This window comes from Aspergillus aculeatus (assembly GCF_001890905.1).
Source record: "Aspergillus aculeatus ATCC 16872 unplaced genomic scaffold ASPACscaffold_8, whole genome shotgun sequence".
Classification (NCBI taxonomy): Eukaryota; Fungi; Ascomycota; class Eurotiomycetes; order Eurotiales; family Aspergillaceae; genus Aspergillus; species Aspergillus aculeatus.
The window spans coordinates 912,438-931,811 of NW_017962983.1; the positions used below are offsets into that span (position 1 = coordinate 912,438).

At 51.9% G+C, this 19,374-nt stretch overlaps 7 protein-coding genes and 1 non-coding gene across 8 annotated transcripts; 5 read left to right on the forward strand and 3 right to left on the reverse strand.

Moving 5' to 3' along the window:
* Positions 1 to 185: 185 nt before the first annotated feature.
* On the forward strand, positions 186 to 3,616 carry ASPACDRAFT_119639 (putative C6 and C2H2 transcription factor RegA-like). The gene is made up of 8 exons (XM_020196267.1): positions 186 to 477; positions 530 to 584; positions 713 to 945; positions 1,012 to 1,221; positions 1,275 to 2,038; positions 2,091 to 2,225; positions 2,277 to 2,401; positions 2,447 to 3,616. Exons 1-8 carry the CDS (start codon positions 324 to 326, stop codon positions 3,474 to 3,476), a joined length of 2,706 nt encoding a protein of 901 aa, XP_020056189.1. The 5' UTR covers positions 186 to 323; the 3' UTR covers positions 3,477 to 3,616.
* An 823-nt stretch (positions 3,617 to 4,439) lies between these two features.
* On the reverse strand, positions 4,440 to 6,235 carry ASPACDRAFT_78768 (uncharacterized protein). The gene is made up of 6 exons (XM_020205269.1): positions 5,832 to 6,235; positions 5,649 to 5,753; positions 5,529 to 5,569; positions 5,024 to 5,464; positions 4,939 to 4,969; positions 4,440 to 4,888 (listed from the first exon to the last, which is right to left on the reverse strand). The coding sequence occupies exons 1-6, from the start codon at positions 6,081 to 6,083 to the stop codon at positions 4,679 to 4,681; spliced, it is 1,080 nt and encodes a 359-aa protein (XP_020056190.1). The 5' UTR covers positions 6,084 to 6,235; the 3' UTR covers positions 4,440 to 4,678.
* A 1,960-nt stretch (positions 6,236 to 8,195) lies between these two features.
* Positions 8,196 to 9,643, forward strand: ASPACDRAFT_43486 (FAD-dependent oxidoreductase; the record flags this gene model as incomplete). The annotated part of the gene is made up of 3 exons (XM_020201264.1): positions 8,196 to 8,298; positions 8,389 to 8,426; positions 8,495 to 9,643. 3 exons carry the CDS (start codon positions 8,196 to 8,198, stop codon positions 9,641 to 9,643), a joined length of 1,290 nt encoding a protein of 429 aa, XP_020056191.1.
* Positions 9,644 to 10,485: 842 nt separating this feature from the next.
* On the reverse strand, positions 10,486 to 12,238 carry ASPACDRAFT_43487 (Zn(II)2Cys6 transcription factor; the record flags this gene model as incomplete). Its single annotated transcript, XM_020201265.1, has 2 exons — positions 10,486 to 12,058; positions 12,177 to 12,238. The coding sequence occupies 2 exons, from the start codon at positions 12,236 to 12,238 to the stop codon at positions 10,486 to 10,488; spliced, it is 1,635 nt and encodes a 544-aa protein (XP_020056192.1).
* A 1,168-nt stretch (positions 12,239 to 13,406) lies between these two features.
* ASPACDRAFT_1881047 (FAD-dependent oxidoreductase) lies at positions 13,407 to 14,756 on the reverse strand (the record flags this gene model as incomplete). Its single annotated transcript, XM_020198227.1, has 1 exon — positions 13,407 to 14,756. Exon 1 carries the CDS (start codon positions 14,748 to 14,750, stop codon positions 13,407 to 13,409), a length of 1,344 nt encoding a protein of 447 aa, XP_020056193.1. The 5' UTR covers positions 14,751 to 14,756.
* A 1,057-nt stretch (positions 14,757 to 15,813) lies between these two features.
* On the forward strand, positions 15,814 to 16,379 carry ASPACDRAFT_119651 (uncharacterized protein). The gene has a single exon (XM_020196268.1). It carries the CDS (start codon positions 16,039 to 16,041, stop codon positions 16,273 to 16,275), a length of 237 nt encoding a protein of 78 aa, XP_020056194.1. The 5' UTR covers positions 15,814 to 16,038; the 3' UTR covers positions 16,276 to 16,379.
* Positions 15,815 to 15,886, forward strand: ASPACDRAFT_t161. The gene has a single exon. It is a non-coding gene; the product is annotated as a tRNA-Ala (tRNA).
* Positions 16,345 to 18,020, forward strand: ASPACDRAFT_43489 (uncharacterized protein; the record flags this gene model as incomplete). Its single annotated transcript, XM_020201266.1, has 3 exons — positions 16,345 to 16,412; positions 16,527 to 16,688; positions 17,717 to 18,020. 3 exons carry the CDS (start codon positions 16,345 to 16,347, stop codon positions 18,018 to 18,020), a joined length of 534 nt encoding a protein of 177 aa, XP_020056195.1.
* Positions 18,021 to 19,374: the final 1,354 nt, after the last annotated feature.

Sequence of the window (19,374 nt, forward strand, 5' to 3'; positions counted from 1 at the left end):
TGAGAGATTAATTCTCGCTGAGTCATGTGTCGAAGATGGGTCCATGGGTCAATCGACCGTGCAAGTGACCACCTGTGGTCGACAAGTTCTAAACAGGCTAGAATCCATAGCAAGTAGTTCGAGTAAGTGTACGAGCACGAATTAGTAAGGAAGCCGAGTTCTACGGGAGTAGAGTGGGTCATTTTCCCCGCAATGCACTTGACCCGGTCTGTTCCTTCCCCAGATCCTGAACCACCCAAACATTTTCTCTTCCCCCTCCCACTGTAGGCCCATCATCTCCTTCACTCTCCCCTCCACCACACCATCATGTCCAATTCTCAACAATGTTAGAGGAACCACCTGCTGAAATTGCCCCATCTACCTCCGTGCAATCTCCCTCAAGGTCAACCCAAAAAGCCCGCGATGGCTATTTTCAATGTGGTTTCTGCAAGAAACACTATAACCGTGCCGACCATTTAATCCGCCATGTTCGGTCGCGTAAGTCCTTTTTTCATTCGAGCTTGCATAAAGGAAACTAACTGCTCTGCAGATACCCGAGAGAAGCCCTACGTGTGTCACATTTGCAACAAAGGCTTCGCTAGACCGTACGTCGCCCTCTTCCTGCTACCGCGAATGCATGGTCTTCGTGAGCTCCCAGTGATCGACAAGCTCGCCGGCCCAAAGCGGACTCAATTGTTCTTTGTTGAGTCGTTTATTTACTGACTTCAACCAGGGATCTCATGAAACGTCACGCCGCAGGTCATGATCACCCCCGCGATGGCAAAAGAAAACGGCCGCCAGTCTTCGCCAAGAGTGGCCGTGTCTCCCAAGCCTGTCGAGCATGCGCAACGTCAAAGCTCAAGTGTGACGAGGAGAAGCCTTGCCGACGGTGCCGAGACAAGAAGCTGGAGTGCGACTGGCAGGAGGCAAATCCCGGCGAGATGTCTCCCGGTTCATCATCGCAAGGTCTGTCGTTGCTCTGCTATGCACTGGATCTGCAGCAGCCAGGCGCCCCGGCTGAACTTCCACCAGCATACGATGAGCCTGACGAGACGGAAATGCGCCTCGAAACCCCTCAGACACAAGGCGTTTTTCCCTCGCCAGCACCCATCATGAATGAGTTGCCGCCACCCATCGACCCTACCGCGCAGTTCGCCACGCCAGATTTCCCAGTCAGTAATTTCCTGCCTCAGGCACCCGATTCGGCTCCGCTGGAAGATCCACTGACCACCAGCTACGATGGTACCGTGACCCGTCTCGCTTAACTGGATGTCAGCTGACGGACTGCCTGCTAGCAATCTCTCCCAGCCTGGACCACGAAAGTGGTATCTTTAGTATCGATGGAACCTTTTTCCCGGAATTCATCCCAGATTCTCTGATCACCTCTCTATCACGTCCGGATCTGGATCCGTTGTTGAACCACACCCAAGAGTATGCTTATGGGGTTTTCGACCAAAATATACCATTCAACTTCGATCTCACCGAAATAGACTTTGGACTTCTCGAATACTTCAACTCCCAAGGGATCACACATCATGCACCCCCCGCTCCTGAGGCACCCAATGACCGGGTGGATGTGGAGAGTGGAATCGCGCTGGGCGCTGAAGCTTATAAGCGTTCCTCACTGTCGGCGTGGAAGCCTGCGCAGAGCGACAATGCATTTGCACACCAAGGCGATCTTGCTGTTCCCGGGACTATCGACAGCCCCGATACAAGTCTTCGATCCGAACGGAGAGTTCTTTCCGAACGACTGTCGGCAGGGAGCCGCGATCTGATTTTCGGAATGGTGCTGCAGGCCAGCCAGAAAGCCAATCCGCTTCGGATCATGAAGTCGTTTCCGAGCACAGAGCTTTTAGACGGGCTGATACAGGATTACTTTGCATATCAGAGCCGGCAGGTCGATTCCTACATACACGGCCCAACATTCCGGATCAATGAACAAAGCTCCGACACCCTTACTGCCATCGCCGCCGCGGAAGCAACAAGGTCCACTATTTCAACTATCCGCAAATTGGGCTACGCACTACTGGAGATCGTGCGACTGCAGATCTCAGATAAGGTATGCTTGAGGTAACGAAAATGTCCCTGGAGGTAGACGCTGACCTAGGTAGTACGAAACTGATAACCGGACGACTCGTGATCTGCGAGCTTCTCAAACATTCGCCTTGGTCCTAGATATTGGACTCTGGAGCGGAAACGGTCGAAGGACGGAGATTGCGGAAAGTTTCCAACAGCCTCTACTTACGGTTCGTTCGCAATATGCTGAGGAGGCGCTGTTCGAAGTTAACACTTCCCAGATGCTCAGAAGAGCCCTAAGACTTCGACGATCTGTGTATACAGTAATCGTCCCTAGTCTCGCAGATACTCCGGAGGAACTTGAACAAAAGTGGCGGGATTGGGCGGAGCTGGAGTCATTCAAGCGGTAGGTCTTGTGATATGCTTTTCAAAGACTCTGCTGACGGCTTAGACTGGTACATCATCTCTTTCTACATGATGCTCAAGCCGCGCTGATGCTGAATGTCAACCCTCTCGTCTCGTACGCGGAGCTGGAACTTCCACTTCCTTCTATCCGGTCCTTGTGGGAAGCGAAGTCGTCAACGGAGTGGAGGGATGCTTACCTGGCCTCCGGATTGACTGGCCGGGAGCGACTGCCATCACTGGTCGATGCTATGAGAGACATGTCCCGCTTGCAGACACGTGTTGATTCACAATTGGCTGGGTTCGTCGTCTTGCACGGCTTAGCAGCGATGGTCACTGAATATCACCGCTTCAGTTTCATCTCCAAGGGAAGCTCCAAGCACTGGAACGGGCTAGTAATCAGCTCTCGGCACCAGGAGCTATCACAGGCCCTGCAGCACTTCCGTATGGTCTGCTACGAATGGTCTGAGTTTCCTGGACCTGAGGTGTTCCTAGTCCACGAAGTGATCTCCATGTTCTTGTATATGTCTCTCGAAGAACTTCAGCTCTTTGCTGGCAAGGAGGACAAAAGAGAGGCTCGTCGGGTGTACCACAGCGCCCTCGAATGGATCGAGAGCAGCGACTCGCGGCGCGCCGTGTGGCACGCGGGTCAAGTTATTCGTGCCGCTAAAGCCATGGCACCCGGATCCCTCACTGGGTTTCTGGCCGTTGGGGTGTACTACGCGAGTCTGGCCTTCTGGTCCTACAGTGTAGTTTCCAAAGCCAAGAGCGTGAAGTCGACCGGGCAGGCCGGTGGCAGCCGATCGCTGGGCCTGAACCCCCGAAACAACCAATTTCCCACCACCTATCTCGACGGGGAAGAGACGACGGAGGTGCAGAAATTCATTTCGCTGGGATGTGGATCGCCGGCTTTACAGGGACCACAGGGACCTGCATTTGTATCCGATCCGAGACAGACAATGGATGTGGCGCAGGGGCTTCTGCGGGCGGATGCCTCAAACGAAGCACTTCCTCCACTGGTCCAGGGGCTCTGTCAGTTGATGGGTGATTTGGGTAAAGCGGCCAAGTCTACGCAATAAGTGAGAATTGTATCATGTCGCCTGTGTGTGGATCACTGTAAGATATGGAGAGTATGATACCAGGACATAACTAAGTTAATCGCAACGAGCCTCAATGATGACCCTGTACAGCACATTTCCCGCCTGTTGTAACATCGCACACATCAGGGGTAATGGCCCCGAATACGTGATAAGCTTGCAAACCCGAAAGCTTCACGCGAAAAGTCTACCAGAGAATGAATTAGCAATGTAGACAGTTAGGCTTGAACCATCGATTGGATAATACCCGACGAGACTGGGACTTTTCATACATAGTAGAGAGAGGGTCGGAGTTGTAATGAAATATAACACTAGTTTTGGCAACTAGTTAGCGCTGAGATCCTTGGGAGATCCAATGAGTTGCAAATCAATATTAAAATCTCTCTGGCAAGGTTATAGATAAACCTTATCTCATCTTAACTTACATCATATCATGACTTATTGTTCAAATATTCAAAAACAGGCATTCATAGTTTTCGAGGCATTTTTAAACTCATTTCTTTAAGAAAATCTAAGTTAATTCTCCGGGGAAATGTTATAAACTATTTGCAACCAGTCTGCAACCGGTTCGCAACCTTCACCTCCAAGGCCCTTTTCTTCACTATAGAGTGGTGGTATGGAGCTACAGTACAGTTCCGTACACTTACATACGATATATGCCGCGATGGCTGTTGATGGCGTGAGGATGGACAACTGGGACTACGAGTTTCACAACTATGCTCTTGTATTTGTGAATTTTGTGAGGGGCCTAGGAAGACAAGGCCGCCTTGGTTCCTCTACCCAAGGTCAAATACTGCTACATATCGCTCTGGTCAACTCGGAAATTCGAATGAAAGGGGACACTTCGGGTACACAAGGCCCTGCTGATACCAACGACTATCGGCCACTAGCAAAGCAACTGATAAATGCCGACTACGCATTCCAAAACATTATGTTAGTGGTGATAAAAATGTGTCCAAGATATCCGACCCCGTTGCAAACAGGCCAGTTCAATCCATGACATCGATAAGGTACAACCCTACGAAGCCGATCCGTACATACACATCCACATGTCTGTCATAACAGAAGAAAATCGCTCGAAGGAATAAGACTTGGGTATAACGCTTGCACTGAAAGGGCTATAAGTTGAACGAAGGGTCTGGGACGATGCAATGCAGGAGACAGAGAAGCAAAAAGAAAGATTCCTACAAAGAGGGGTTGGTTGTTGAAACGGGTTTGCGAGCGTACACGACTGACACCGGGAGGTAGGCATGTGTTTCGAAGTCGCGGAGGGACTGGCGCATTTGCGCGAGGAAGACTTGCGCGCGCGCGTAAGACCATTCCAGGGTCGTTGTGAGGAGACGGAGCATGAATCCTTCAACCCCAGCGTGGAGGCGCAGTTGGTTCCAGCGGCCCTGACAAGAGGTGAGCAAGTTTCAGAAGATGTAAAGCTTGTATTACTCACTAATTCGTGTAACTTGGCATCGGAACTCCACCTGGTGTACTCATCAGCAAGGGGCTTTACTTTTTTGAAGGGTTGTCAAACATACGCATTCATGGGCCATTGGAAGCGTCTCTCCACCACATCGACAAATCCAGCCTGCCGTAGTCGCGTCGCGCTTTCGGCCCAGATGTTGAACGTCTTGCCTGACATGTTCCCCGAGTTGAGTACGGTCTGTCCCCATACGCGGTAGAAATGGTCCTCCGGTACGGTATCGTCGTCCGCGATCGGCTCGACCGAGTGCTCGACGACTTCTATAAACCCGCCGGGTTTGAGGCAACGCCAGCATTGCTGGAAAAATTCGTCCCAGTCAGGAATGCATCCGAACAGCTCGCGCACGTGAATGAAATCGAAATGATTAGGGTCGTAGGTCCACGGAAGGGTCACGTCGTCAATCTCGAAGACGCAATTCGGTGGGACGAACAGCGGCTGGATAGGAGAAAGGTCCACGCCCGTCACTTTGGCGCTGGGGTATTCATCCGCCATGTCTCTGTTTAGGATGAGATTGTCGTCAGTCACTGCCTCCCACAGAGCTTTTGGGTCGCATAACACACATTGCCCAAATACCGGTTCCCGTCCCCACGTCGAGAATTTCCTGTGCAGGTGATCAGTCAGATGGTGTTCTGCTGTTGTAAACACAAGAAGAAAACGACTCAGGTAACGACAGACAGTACCTGCGGATTGCATATGGGAGCCATGTGAAGCTTCCCATCGAGGGTCAGGAAGTACATATGATGGGCCAAGTCTTGTTGTTCGTTCGCGATGTCATCGTTCGGGCCCTATGACTCGCACCCGCAATCGGTCAGTCAGTCCGCAACGGGGCGCAATCGGATCACTCTGAAGTCGGACCAGCCTACCCAGTATGCGCCATCGCGAAAGGAATGGTACCGACGCCCGTATTCGAATCGGTAGTCGGTAATATAGGTGGACAGGGTGACGGTGTCGTCTCCGATCAGGGAATCCTCGCCATAAGCCGAGTCATCGTCCTCCATTTCTTCGTCAGTCGCATGGCCCGACAGGTCGGAGGAAGGGTTATGGCGTTGAGTATCATCGGGCAGAAAAGGGTGTGTTGGTGCACGCCCATCCTCTTCCTCACATGGGGGGGTCATGGCGGCGATCGGGAAGGAGTCTAGCAGATCGGATTGCGGAGATCGACTCCGTCCGGGGGAAGGGGCGGTCCACGGATAGTTGAATTTTATAGATATTTGAAACCGGTAATCATACGAAGAGTATTCCAATCGGCAAGAAAGGAATGACTACTTTGACAACGCAGAGGGATAGTTCAAGTCCACGAGGAAGGGGATACCTTGCGCAAATGACAAGGGGAGGGAGGAGGTGACGGGCAAGTTGAGTCTTTGGGGGGTGGATTCTGGGTTAGAAGGGATCAAGGAAAGGAAAGAGAAGAAAGAGGCGTGAGATTAGAAACGGATCATCTGGTGCTGCCACCATTGCTTCCCCACACTAGGAGAAGAATGTGTAAAGGTAAGAATTCAATTAGATTTGGAGGATGGAATTGGAGTTGGTGGAAGAAGAAGATCGGAAGGGAGAGAGAAGCCGCAGTTGGTGCATGACTAGTTGCTATCCGGACTTAGTAAGGATAGGATGGATGGATCCATGATCTGGAAGGAGTGATTTGCAGTGATTTGCAGTGATTTGCAGTGATTGCAGTGCTTTGCAGTGCCCATGGAGGCCAGATGCTTCAGGCTTTGCTGCAAATCACATGATGCAAAGGAGGGGCGGTGAGTCCACTTTCGAGTGTGTGATTGGGTGGTGGGAGCATGATTGAGTTTCCTGGGCGGTTTCCAGGGATGAGAGAGTCTAAGTCAATTGGGAAGGTGCTATTGACTATAACTAGTAATGTAGTTATTGTATGTGTTGGATGGACGAAGACAGTCCAGTGTTGAGTACAGCGCAGCTCACTGAAAGGAGTTGGATGAGAGGGTAGTAGCCTGAACTTGCAGGCTGATTTGGCAACTTCTCCTTCCACTGCACCGTGGACCTCCCTCCCCATCTGTCCTACCTACACCCTTCTCCTCCCTCCCAAGAAAGGACAACTCAGTCCCCTTTATGCTCCTTCAACCACTCGGTGACAAGGATGACCCCGTTTAACAATATTCAGCCCGACTTTATATCCCACTAAAGTAATCAACTACCCCCAAACCAGGTTAGTGGTCCCCCCAATGTCCCTTTAGTGGAAATTAGTGCTGACTAGCCTGAAGAATTGAATTCCCAACTTGCCCAGATTTGACCTTCTCCGACCGGGATTCCTGATTTTCGCACCGCGCCATTGACTCGGGTCAGACTCGGGTCAGGGTGATGGATGAACGAACGATCATTCAATAATGATAAATGATTTATGATAGTGGTGATGTGCATATTTCCACATCCCCTAGTCCCCTAGTAGTCTCCCGCACTTCTGACCCGGCACATGTCTTGGATTTGCCGTGGAACCTAAAACGGCTCCATTCTGAACCCACTTTTCGTTCCAACCGGTTGGTCAACGGCCTTCTTTTCAAGTTCTTTTGAAGTTCTGGTTCAATTTCACCCGGTTCCCACGTTTCACTGCAAGCTTCGAACCATTTCGACACAAGTGTTTCCCCCCTCAATCCATTTCGTTCCAAATTTATGGCCTGCATCTGCAGCCATCCCGTGTCATCCCGATTCCTTGTGCATTGTCCGATGGTGCAATGAGAGATGCGGGGGTGAGTCCGAGGGTCAGACACTCGAGCATCGGCGAAAAGCATGGCAGCCCACCGCGATGACGTTCCCGCTGATCAGTGGTCCAGACGGAGAACGGGAGAATCGATGCCAAAATTCCCTGAACCATGAATCAGCTGGACGCTCTGACGCTCGTATAGGGGAAGGCGTTCCCTCCTTCATGACGGAGAGTCCGTCAGAGCCGCTCCGCGCCCATGGCGCTCCTAGCTGCATTCAGTAATCTGATTGAAGGTATTCCTTCACTGGATAATATGTCTTCCCTTTATCAGGCAAGAGTCCTTTCCTGTTCTCCACCTGAGACGGGAACCCGGGCCCTCCATGGCTGACGAATGGCTGCTGCACCGGGAGATTGATTGCTGCAATAACAGCTGGACAATGCCCTTCTCCTTGGGTCGTTTCTCAAACTTTGCATCTGCCTATCGAGAATTAAAAGTTGACTCGCTGCTCTTCTTATTTCCGCTAGCCTACGTGTGCACATTGTCTAAGACTACTTCCCTTTGAGCATGGGTATAGTGCAATGGCTCCGGACGCTCTTCGGGGCTAAGGCCGGGGAGGCGACTACGTCCGAGCCAAAGCTCACTACTACGGTCTTGATTGTCGGTGCAGGTAAGGCTACCTCAACAGCTTAACCTCAGGCCAACATACCGCAATTGAGTCGGCCAATCTAGCAATGGGAGCTAATCCTCTCACTCTCAGGGTCGACTGGACTTGCCCTGGCACAAGGTTTGAAAAAGGTAACAACCCTGCTATACAACATACTTGCAAACTCACCAAGCCGGGCTGAAGCTAAACATGTCTTCAGGCTCATATATCTTGCGTCGTGTTGGAGAGACAGTCTAGCATCGGCTCTCGCCCTAGAGATTGGAATATGGGTTTGCATTGGGGCGCTGAGTCCTTGAAAAATCTCATCCCGGACGAGCTGTGGAAGCAGATACAGTCCGTGCAGGTAGACCCAAGCATCTCTCCAAGTAAGAGTGATGCACTCAATTTTATCAATGGATCGACAGGGGAGGATATGGCCTCTATTCCTGCTCCTTTCTTCAACCGACTGCGTCGCCGTAAACTACGGGAATTATTGGCAGCCGGCCTGGACGTTCGATACGATAAGCGGGTCCAGGGAATCAACTTCTCCAAGGATGGTCAATATGCCACCGTGCGACTAACCGATGAAACATCCCTCACAGCGAAGATTGTCATAGGAGCCGATGGAGCTCGGTCGACTATCCGTCAATCGATGCTCCCACAGACAGGGCAAATTCGTCCGCTTCCCTACTGTGCGACCTTCGTACAAGCACGCTTTAGCGCGGAGCGGGCTCGCTTCTTGCGGCAATTTCATCCTCTGTACCTAGCAGGAATCAATCCAGCCGGACAGTTTGCCTTCTTCGGAATGCATGAGGTGGAAGATCCCGATCGGCCTGAATCATGGACATTCTTCTTCTATATATCATGGCAGTCAACCCATCAGGAGCAGGAGAGGACAGCCGACTGGTCCAACGCTCAAAGATTAACGCAAGTTAAGGCGTTCGCCAGGCAATTTGCGGACCCTTGGAAGAGCGCTTTCCAATGGTTGGATGATGACCACGAAGTATGGTACATGGGCTTAACGGATTTTGATCCGGGCGCTCAGGACCATCGCTGGGATAATCACGGTGGACGAGTCACACTTGCTGGTGACGCCGCACATGCGATGACGTATCAGCGCGGCCAAGGCTTGAACCACTCCATCACAGATGCAGCCTACCTGGTTGAAGCCATTCAACGATTTGTATCAGGAGTAGAGCCCCAATCTACTGCAGTCACGGAATATGAAGACGAGATGATTGCTCGAGCTGGCGGTGAAGTCAGGCTGAGTACCCTGAATACAGAGTTGGTTCATGACTGGGAGAACGTCCTGCAATCGCCAGTGTTAACTTCGGGAATGATGAAACATTCGTCCCAGGGCCTGTTATAGGCACCTAAAACATGCCACCCTTTGCGGAACTTCGCAGTGGTCAATACAAGTTCTTCAAGAAGTCCTTCTCATACACACTTCATTGATTTGGAAGCCTGCCACTTTAATTGTCAAGCCGTGGCTCTCGACAGCTCGCATGCTAGACAGATCTGCTCAGGTTCTTCGAAGTGATTTTCAGCAGACAAAATCTTGTTTCATGGTGCCAGGAATCGCTGTAATTTTGACTTGAGTATTGAAGAGTTTCTGTAAGACGGCTCCGCCAAACCTCAATTTCTTGCAGCGGTGAGGACCTGGAAAAGTGCAGCACAAACTAATGCAAGCTCAGGCCACAGTACTTTTGTGTGTCCAATCTGCGCCTCCCACACCAGTACCACCTCACTACATCTGTGCATTAGTGCCTGTAGCGTGGCTGTCATTGTCTGAACCGCCGTGCATAAATCTAAGCAAAGGAGGGGTGGTAAGGGAGGGGCTGGTGCCAAAAACAACATTGATCCGAATTCGAATTCCAAGCTCATAATGCAAAATAGCATTTGAAGATCTAAGACAACTCATCAACAATTTTTACGAACCTGTGCACCAGCTAAACTACCGCCAATGGCCCCCAGACTCGATCATCCTCGCGATTCATGAGTCTCCATCAAAGAGAGATCAGAATTCGAGTATGTCAGGAATGAGACCTATTACCTAACGCTCTTGAATCGACGCTTGTGAGGATCTACTTAGTTAGCACAAGACCTTTGCCGTCTGTTACTCATGAAGTGTCCAACTGTGATATCATCATGCGTCACTCGACTTGTTCTGTCTAAGCATATTCTAACACCACCGTCTTGCTGGTACCACTTCTATGCCCCAGCACTTTTGACAATCCCAAGTGATCGCAAACAAGACCATTGACTGGCAGATTGTATGAACGGTAGAGCATCGAAGAGAGCGGGACTCTTTTCGAGGCTTAGCCACTGTTCGTGCTCAGCACCAAACATCTTGTACCCTATACGTACAAAGGTCTGTCCATCTGTGGCGGGGACGAACATCAAGCCGGCAGGCAATGCACGGGACGTCGCGATCATCTCTCGTCTCAATTTCCTCAAGGCGATCTTGAGACCTTCCTCGAGTATGTCAGCGACTAAAGCAGTGTTTGCGAATCCCTCTACATGCTGCCATACCCTCATCAGAGCTATTGCCTTTACCCGAACGGAATAGTTTGGGGTTTTTGCTGCTGCATTGTACAACGCTGGAACGATGGGGCTGTCCAAAGTGATGATTGGATGCTCCCGAAGCTTCTGGATCGCAGACTCGGTCAGAGAAACCAGATCCTCGCTTTCCTGGGCAAGTTCAGGGGACAAGGGTGTGTTTCTGCTCAGAAGAGAAGACTTGAGTGCGAAGTTCAAGGCGAAGCAGTTTACTGTGGTCATGTCTGTCTCGCGCTGTTCTTTCTCGCTCAACTGGCTATATGACTGACGCGTCAGCCAGTCTAATCGGCTCAGGAATCGGCTCATGGAAGAGAGGAGAAAGAGCTGTTCTTGATGCAACATGGCATAGTCAGCCATGATCTCGGCTTCTGACAGTTTCCAGCTGCGTGCCGCGAAAGGCCATCCAGTGTTCAAGAGTGGGTCACAAACTCGTCTTGCATCCTGCAAACGCTGAAATGTGCCCAGGTAGTCCTCGTACGGGTGTTCGGATACCAGGTCATTGTCAACATGGAAGTGCACGCCAGTCCCGTAGAAGACGGATTGCGCCTGGAGCTGCAGGAAGGTCTCTACTATGCATGAATCCACGGGTGAAATAAATTCACCCGAGATCTTTCTTCGTATGTTCAGCTTCTGCAAAACCTGCAGACCGCCCTGGACATGTGCACATGCGTTGTCATAGTTACCGCAGAGCATCTCGCAGGCGATGAATAACAAACAGCAGACTAGCACCACCTCCTGAAATTGAGGATCCTGCGAAAAGTGTCGTTTGTTCAAGAGGGAGATCGAGCGTCCCGCCTGCTCCAGTCCGAACCAGTACCAGATGCTCTGCAACTTCTGGCCTGGTCGCAAAACCTTGTTCTTGTCTTGGGCATTATTGATGGCCCCCAAGGCGATGGCAGCATGATATACAGCCGGTTCTGTGTAACTCAAACGGAGGATAAGACGGTGCCAAAGCGACGAATCATAGAACCCAACCATGTTCTGCACGGATTGATGCTGGAAGAAAGACAGACATCGACCCTCGTCCGAGGTCACGGCCCACTGCAGCCCGAATGCTACCTGAGTGAGTGCTGGGTGTGCTACAGCTACCGTCCGTTTCAATTGTTTGGATTGAGGACCACACGCTCGGGGAAGCCGGTGGGCTTCGTATCCATCGCAGGTACGACCTGTGGACACGCAGTTGGTGCAGGCATCGGGCGCTTCATCACATTTGATGCGACGCAACCTGCCGAGAAGCGTTGGGTGAGTATGATTTTTTTTGATTTTTGGTTTTATATATCTGTCTTTCGTGGTGGTGGTGGTGGTGGTGGTGGTTTTACTCAAGGCCGGGCATGGATACGTACCGGCAGGTGCGACATCCGGTGGAGGATCGTTTTCTGTGTGGCTTGCGTTTGGAAAGTAACATGGTGAGGCAGTGGGACTGAACAGGATTTTTTTCGATCGGAGGGGGGTTACGCTTGGATTTAAAATCCACGGAGTCAGGAATTGGGGTGAATCTTTGCGCCAAGTGTCCGAAATGAGCGGCCAATAACTAGACTAGGGTCGCTTTTTTGGGGACAAAAACCCCTCCCTCCGGTCGTTGTCTCGCCTCGCCTGTCTCGCGTACTTTAAGGCTGTGAAGCTTTACCTGAACGGGTCTGACCCTATCTGATCGCTCGCTGGCCCACCGTCATCTCCACTGCTGAGATGTCATAATCTTAACTTTGGCCATGTGGAATATTCTGCCACGCTTCCAGAATACGAAGTATATCTTTCGCCCCGTAAGCTTGCTTACAGTTCATTCATATTTGTCGAATTCGTCAAGTTCGTCAAGCCATGCGCGTTCAGGGATGACGGTGGTGCCCCGAGGGTGGTGTCAGGCAGCCGCAAGGGTCTGGCTAAGTTAAGTTAGGTTAGTGGCCCACTAGGTAGTGATAAGTTATTATTAACCCACCCCCCAATCAAACAGACTCACTGCTAAGTGCTAATTAAATCTTGCAAACCCCGCCTGCGTTATCTGAGCAGTGAGCAGCGAGCACTGAGCACCAATTCGTTATTCATGCTAAGAGCCGCTAAAAGCCCGCTAAGCGTATGCCGATCCGATGAGGCAAATCCTTCTCACCAACCGAGTATCTACTCCCTTCTTTCTAAGTGCCGTCCTCTACCCTCGCAAGCGAGTATCATCCTGGAATGTCTTGGGTTTGCCCTAATATGACACGTTCAACTTTCGCATGCTTTGAGGGCATCTTCTAAGACTTGGATCCGAATGATCATTTTTCGAGTTAAGCAGAGTTCAGCCCTGGATTGGTTTCTTCATTACGGGAGCCACATGGTCTTCCTTCAAAGTTAATCTTCTTGGCCTGCTGGGCTTGGCTGTGGGGGCTGTGAAAGTGATTGTGAAGGTGAACGTGACTCGGGAGTCAAGCCACGGAGTGGAATTGCCAAATAGGGAAGGTCGGGAGTGTTCGCCGTCGAATTCGACTCGACTCGACTGACTACCTGCAGCCCAATTCCCTGGGCTCCGAGGGCCTCCTTCCCTCCTTCCTTCCTTCCTTCCCTCCCTCCAGGCTCTCCCCATCCATTCCTCCCTTTCCTCACACAACTTGCAACTCCCGCAAGTTCATTGTCTCCTCCTCGGCCCGCTGAAGATAGTCCTTTTTCAACAGCATGCCCAACACAGGGGTGTGATCAAAGATCAGGTCCCGCACCTTGGCCAAAGGCCAGGGCAAGCGGTGGAACATGGATCCCGAGAAGCGGGCGAATTCCATGTGATGGTTCGCGTAATGCACGCGCTGCTGCTCATATAGTTCAAATCCAGCGGCGACGGCTCGGGGATCGCACAGGTCGACCCCATCGAGGGCGCGGGCGAGGTAGTAGCCATCCTCGATCGCCATCCCCATCCCATATGCGGCATATGGTGAGACCGGGTGCACCGCATCGCCCACGCCGACCACTCTCCCAGCCGACCATTTCTGCAAGGATGGCCGATTATAGACCTCCCACCGGTAGACCTGGGAGTTGAATTCGGTCGCTTCGAGGAGTCGCGGCATCGGCTGTGCCCAGTTCTGGAGAATCGCGGTCAGATGCGCCCGGGGGTCTGCCGGCGCCGGCTTGCCCTCGTAGGAGGGCTCGACCACCCACCACTCGAAGCCGGGTCGTCTGCCCTCACGCATCATGGGAAAGAAGCTGGCCTGGTACTGCCAGTCATGGGAGATCACCCCGTGGTGAGCTGGGATCCCGGGGATCTGGTCGCACCACGCAAGCCAGACCCGGATGCCCGTGTGGAAGAGCCCGGGCTCGCCAAAGGCCTGCCGCGACACCGTCGACCGAATGCCGTCCGCCGCGACCAGAATGTCGGCCATCATGGTGCTACCATTCTTGAAGCGGATCTGTACCCCGGAGTCTTCTTCCCCACTCGCTCGCTTCTCCTCATATCCGGTTACCTCATGACCCGTGTAGATCACGCCTTCCGGGACAAGTTCCAGCATCTTTGCGAAGATGGTCGAACGCAACACTCCGTACTGCCAGCCCTGGATGCCCATGCGTCGCTCGACCTCGGCGTTGAATGGCAGCTGGACCCGTTCCTTGCCCCATTTGTTGGCGAAGGTCGTCCGCGTGTACGACCCGAAATTGTCTGAGGTCAGCCCGTAGGCGCGGAGGATGGCGAGCACGGGGATGGAGAGCAGCACCGCGCCGCCGGTGGCCTGGCACGTGCGCTGTTTCTCGAAGATGCGCACATCGTACCCCCGTTGGAGAAAGGCTAGCCCCGTGGAGATGGCTCCGGGGCCTCCGCCGGCGATGGCCACTCGTTTTCCGGGGCGCCAAGGCGGGGACATATTTGAGGAAGCTGGGACTGAGAGGGAATAAACAAGGAGCGACTGGATATGGGAGCGATAAATAAGAGTTTTTGATGGAGCTTGCTTATTTATATAGTACATCTGTTGTTCTATGGTTGGTACTTGAGTAGGGAGGGTGACCGGTTACTCAGCGGAGGTTCTGGTGAGGGGATCGGCAGGGATTCTCGGGCTTTGGGATCGCCTCCAGCCTCCGTGCAGTCACAACCACCTATTACGGATATGACCCTTGTTTCGATTCACTTCTAGCCTGTAAGTTGTCCAGGTAGCAGCCTTACAGTGTGGGATGCCCTGCAGGGGTACTGACTCGTGGCTCTAGTCGTCTTTACCTCGTTCTGAGGTTACTTACTTGTTGCCCCGCACGGTAGACTGCCAATGCCATGACCCGTTTCATGCTCCGAGAGCCCTAAGCGAGGTCCATCTTCACGAGGTCTTCGGAAGGATTTACCCCCACTTACCGCTTGATTTGACCAACGGTCAGGGTCAGTAAACTAAGTTAGTTATACTTTGTACGGACTGACTCCGGCTCTCTGCTGTGGGGGCTTTTTCGTCTGCATCTGCCCTGGGGATCTCTGGACCCTGCCAAGGAAGGCAATAAGCACCTTCTCTATGATACGGCTTCCTCCCGATTCCGCAAAGACTAGTGGGTGTGCGTGTCAGTCGTTGATGATGGGTTCCTCGACACGAGCAGACAAGCGAACCAAGTCCCGGAGATTGAGTCTGATCCTGTCGCAGGGCTGTCGATGGTCGTTAAACGGGCGTACCATAGAGGCTACTCACGGATCAGTCATGAGCGAGAGTGCTGTCTCGAGGTGCTCCAATAAGTCGTGACGGCTGCATTATACCCTCGAGATGAAGTGAACAACATGCCTCCTGTCCCGTTTCCCAGTCTATGTGTTTGTGGCAGCATGGCTAAGTGTTCGATACTCCCAGACCGAGACACCCACGCCATTGAACGCAGACTCACCGCTCAGAGGGCGAGGCTATTGCTTTGACATGCACATATGGATCACCGGGCCTGGGGGCTGTAAAGGTCTGGGTGGAATGGGCATGTATTCAGACCAAGCATTCCGCTGGGCTGCACAACGATTATCTTATCGCTATTTCTGGGACATAATACCCACAAATAGGTCTTCATTATATTAACAGGGGCTGTGGTTTAGTGGTATAATATTCCCTTAGCATGGGAGAGGTCCGGGGTTCGATTCCCCGCAGCTCCATTTTTTGTGAGATGTTTGATCTCATTTTCGCATGAGTTGCGGGTGGTGAGGAAGAATGCTTGACAGGTTATAGTAGTCTGCGACAGTCGGTGTCAGTAGCACGGCTGCTTTTTTTTTGTCCAGGAAGAGTTAGTTGAACAAGGCGACGCTACATGGTGGCACTGTTATGCTCAATTGAACTCGCACCCTTTCTGTCAGCGTCGGCATGGACCAACTCGGAAGACGGCATGGCATGTGAGATATACTTTGAACCGACAAATGGAATCTACACGAATCAACCAATCAGCAAGCTCACGCCTATTGGTGATACCAAGCCAGCCTTGAGCTTACGGCGATCTCTGGTCTCAGGCCAGCCGTACCGAGCACAAAGAAACCCGGTGATACGATAATATAAGAACGACCCGAATTGCCTCCCTTGAAATAAATCTCATTCCCCCACCTCAACTTCATCAGTCCTCATGGCTACTACCCACATCTACATCATCACTGGCGGCGGCTTAGCCGGCTCGACCCTCGCCGGCCGCCTGTTCGAACTCCAACCCTCCTAAACCATCCTCCTCCTGGAACTCGGGCCCAACGTCGTGGCCTACCCCACCCCCTGACGAGCGCGCCGCTGCGCTGCTGCGGCGCGCACTTCAAGCCCGCTGGACTGGGCCTACACCACGGTGCCACAGACGCACCTGGACGGCCGGGCCTGCTATAAGAGCGCCGGCAAGGCCCTGAGCGGCGGCACCGTCGCCAAATACGACCTGCTGGCGCGGATGGTCAACGACGAAGGCTGGAGCTACTGCTGCCCGCTGCCGTACTTCCGGCGGGCCGAGACGTCTTGTGATTGGGGGTTGAGGTTAATGGGGAGCTGAAAGGAAGGGGGATCTGGGGGATCTCTCCCGGAAAGTTATATATTCTAGTGCTTAGGATTGCAGTCTACGGTAAGTGGGAAGTAAAAGAAGGGGAGGGGTCTCCCTCGAAATGCTTTATTCTTGTTTCTAGTAGATACTCAGGCTTAGCGATACTCGGAAGATGAAAAGATCGGGGACCCGGAGGTTCTGGGGATCCGGAGGTTCTCTCCAGGAATATTTTCTTCTAGTACTTAGAGCTAGGGTTATCAGGAAGTTGAGAAAAAGAGGGGTCCGGGAGTTGTGGGGTAGTTTGCTTTCGATGGGACTGGCAAGTAAGGAACGACTTTATAGATCTGATCTGGTTGCGTTGACTGAAGACTGTGTGAGCTGGTCACTCATTCTGTATTGCCTGTTGGAATGGAGAGAAGCGCTTGGGTGGGATTGAAAGCTTTCTACGCACTTGTTTAAGGACCTATTTTCAGGCTCAATCTGCACGGTTATTCGAGAGTCTGTTTATTTGTTGGCTGTCTGAGGGCTGATTCGTATTTCTAAGCAGCCTTCCAAGTATCTGGGGCCCCTATACTGTCTGAGGTTATATACATTCGCCGAGTAGGGAGGATGGGATTGTGACTGGGCGTGCTTACTTACCTCCATCGCATTCCTCCGGCAATTGTCGCCTACACCTCAGGCATTGCCGAAGATCAGATGCGAGAGGTTAATGACAACTTTGGCGAGGTGACTTCAACTTGGAGCCAGCTATACACACCAGCGATGCAAATGCAAAAATAGGCTGTTGCTAAGGAATAGTGTTCAGAGGTTAGATGAGCGAAAGCAGCCAGCAAGTGAATTCCCCAAGCATGATCCTATCATTGGCTCCTCCATGGGGTATCTTTCGTGCTCAGGTCATGAGCGAGACTGCACCGTCTCGCAGCTCAGGGCGATGTACTGAAGATGTTGGTCCCTCGGCAGGCCGCTGCTAGTCGGGTATCAGTATCTGTTACAAGCCTTCGGAACACGATAGAGGTATCGTGGTCGAGAAGCGCGACAGTGTCGTCCATATTTCGGGGAAAAGAGACGATACCACAGAGATTAGCTCTGCCTCCGAGTTCTGCGAGCTCCTTGGCAAAGATATCGGCTCAGTGACCATGGTTGTTCGCATCGTCAACGAGATGTTTGTCGACCTCAACTGCGCCGAGGATATTGAAGTCGACATCGCAGATGAGAGAAGTATACCACTTGCTGAAGTCCTGCAATCCAATTCCTTAGGCCCCCAGAGCAAGCTGCTTCTCGCCTAAATCCTGGCTAAATCAAAATTTGGCTGGAAGATATCAAGAACAGCCCTCTTACGCTAAGCATACTTGGTTAACTCCAAGAAGACAGAGATCTTGCGGAGAACAGAATTTGCATTGCTGTTCTAGACACAGGTTACAACGCATCTGCCATATTCTTCAACAGAGACCGGAAGCGGCCCCTCAAAGGCTGGAAGGACTATGCTGAGCAGAGCCAGCCCTTTGCAAAGGATGAGGACGGGTATGGAACGCACATATTGTCAGTGCTAATGCAAGTGGCGCCCGCTGCTGATATCTACATTGCCCGGTTGGCAGATATACTCTTCTGATTTACAAAACGCGGTTCAAAGTGTTGCCGAAGTGAGTTATCATTCCCAGCTGTGGTCTGCCATTTTGTCCGTCGTCTTCATACCAGAGGTCGGGCGATATCATATGTCCACAAAAATATTTCGCAAAAGTCTGTCAGCTAAACAAGTTTCAGGCAATAGAGTGGGCCTGGAAGGACTGCAAGGCCAATATTGTTTCCATGTCATTCGGATTTGAAGAGATATACGTTGACGGCAAGCCAGTTATTAGTAACTCCATCTACAGGGCGCTCCAGAGACCCATTAACGCATGCTATTCTTTGCGGTAGCCGCCAGCGATGGTGGAAACAGGGCTGAAAATGTTCCCCGCTAGTAATGTGCAAGTCCTTTCCATCCGCGGGACCGACGATCTCGGCTGGACGCAGCGCTTCAATCCCCCATTGGACTATAATGCAGCGACGTGCTTCATGACACTGGGAGTCGATGCCCCAGGGGGTTCTCTGAGCACCATTGAAGACAAGGGTGCGGATGTGTACAAGTCTGGAACCTCGGCTGCGACGCCGATCGCCGCGGGGATCGCGCAATGTTGCTGGACTATGCACCAATACACGAGAAAGAACTCCAGGGATTGCTTGAACTATGGAACCAAGTGAGGCTATCGAGGTTGTGGAAAATAACCGGTATGAGCGTGCTGTTCAAGAAGCCGGCGACGGAGATGATAGACAAGTGGTCGTACTGGAGCATCCACAAGTTCGTCGCCAATTCCCACCAAATGAGATTGGCTATGATAGCATGCGCAGTAGAAGAAGCTACTGGCTAGGGCTCAATGCAATATGGCACGAATAGCAAGCCGATCATATTTATATATCAAATGGCATTTTTGGTAGTCTTTATTTAGCAAGAGCTTGCATACTTTTGATAGCATGATAGGTCTTTTGTCACGGCCCGGGGACACAGTTACATTGTCCCTGACTACACATGATAGTAGGGAGGATGATGTGTAGATATCGGTCTGCTCTAAGTAGGGATCTTCTTGTGGTAGGTCGTTTGGTGCA

Coding starts and splice junctions, on each gene's coding strand:
- ASPACDRAFT_119651 (XM_020196268.1), top strand. CDS start 16,039: ATGGTGGCACTGTTATGCTCAATTGAACTCGCACCCTTTCTGTCAGCG.
- ASPACDRAFT_78768 (XM_020205269.1), bottom strand. CDS start 6,083: ATGACCCCCCCATGTGAGGAAGAGGATGGGCGTGCACCAACACACCCT. Junction 5,754..5,831: donor TTCGCGATGGCGCATACTGG/GTAGGCTGGTCC, acceptor TGCGAGTCATAG/GGCCCGAACGATGACATCGC. Junction 4,970..5,023: donor TTCCAATGGCCCATGAATGC/GTATGTTTGACA, acceptor TGAGTACACCAG/GTGGAGTTCCGATGCCAAGT.
- ASPACDRAFT_119639 (XM_020196267.1), top strand. CDS start 324: ATGTTAGAGGAACCACCTGCTGAAATTGCCCCATCTACCTCCGTGCAA. Junction 478..529: donor AATCCGCCATGTTCGGTCGC/GTAAGTCCTTTT, acceptor ACTGCTCTGCAG/ATACCCGAGAGAAGCCCTAC. Junction 946..1,011: donor TCCCGGTTCATCATCGCAAG/GTCTGTCGTTGC, acceptor AACTTCCACCAG/CATACGATGAGCCTGACGAG.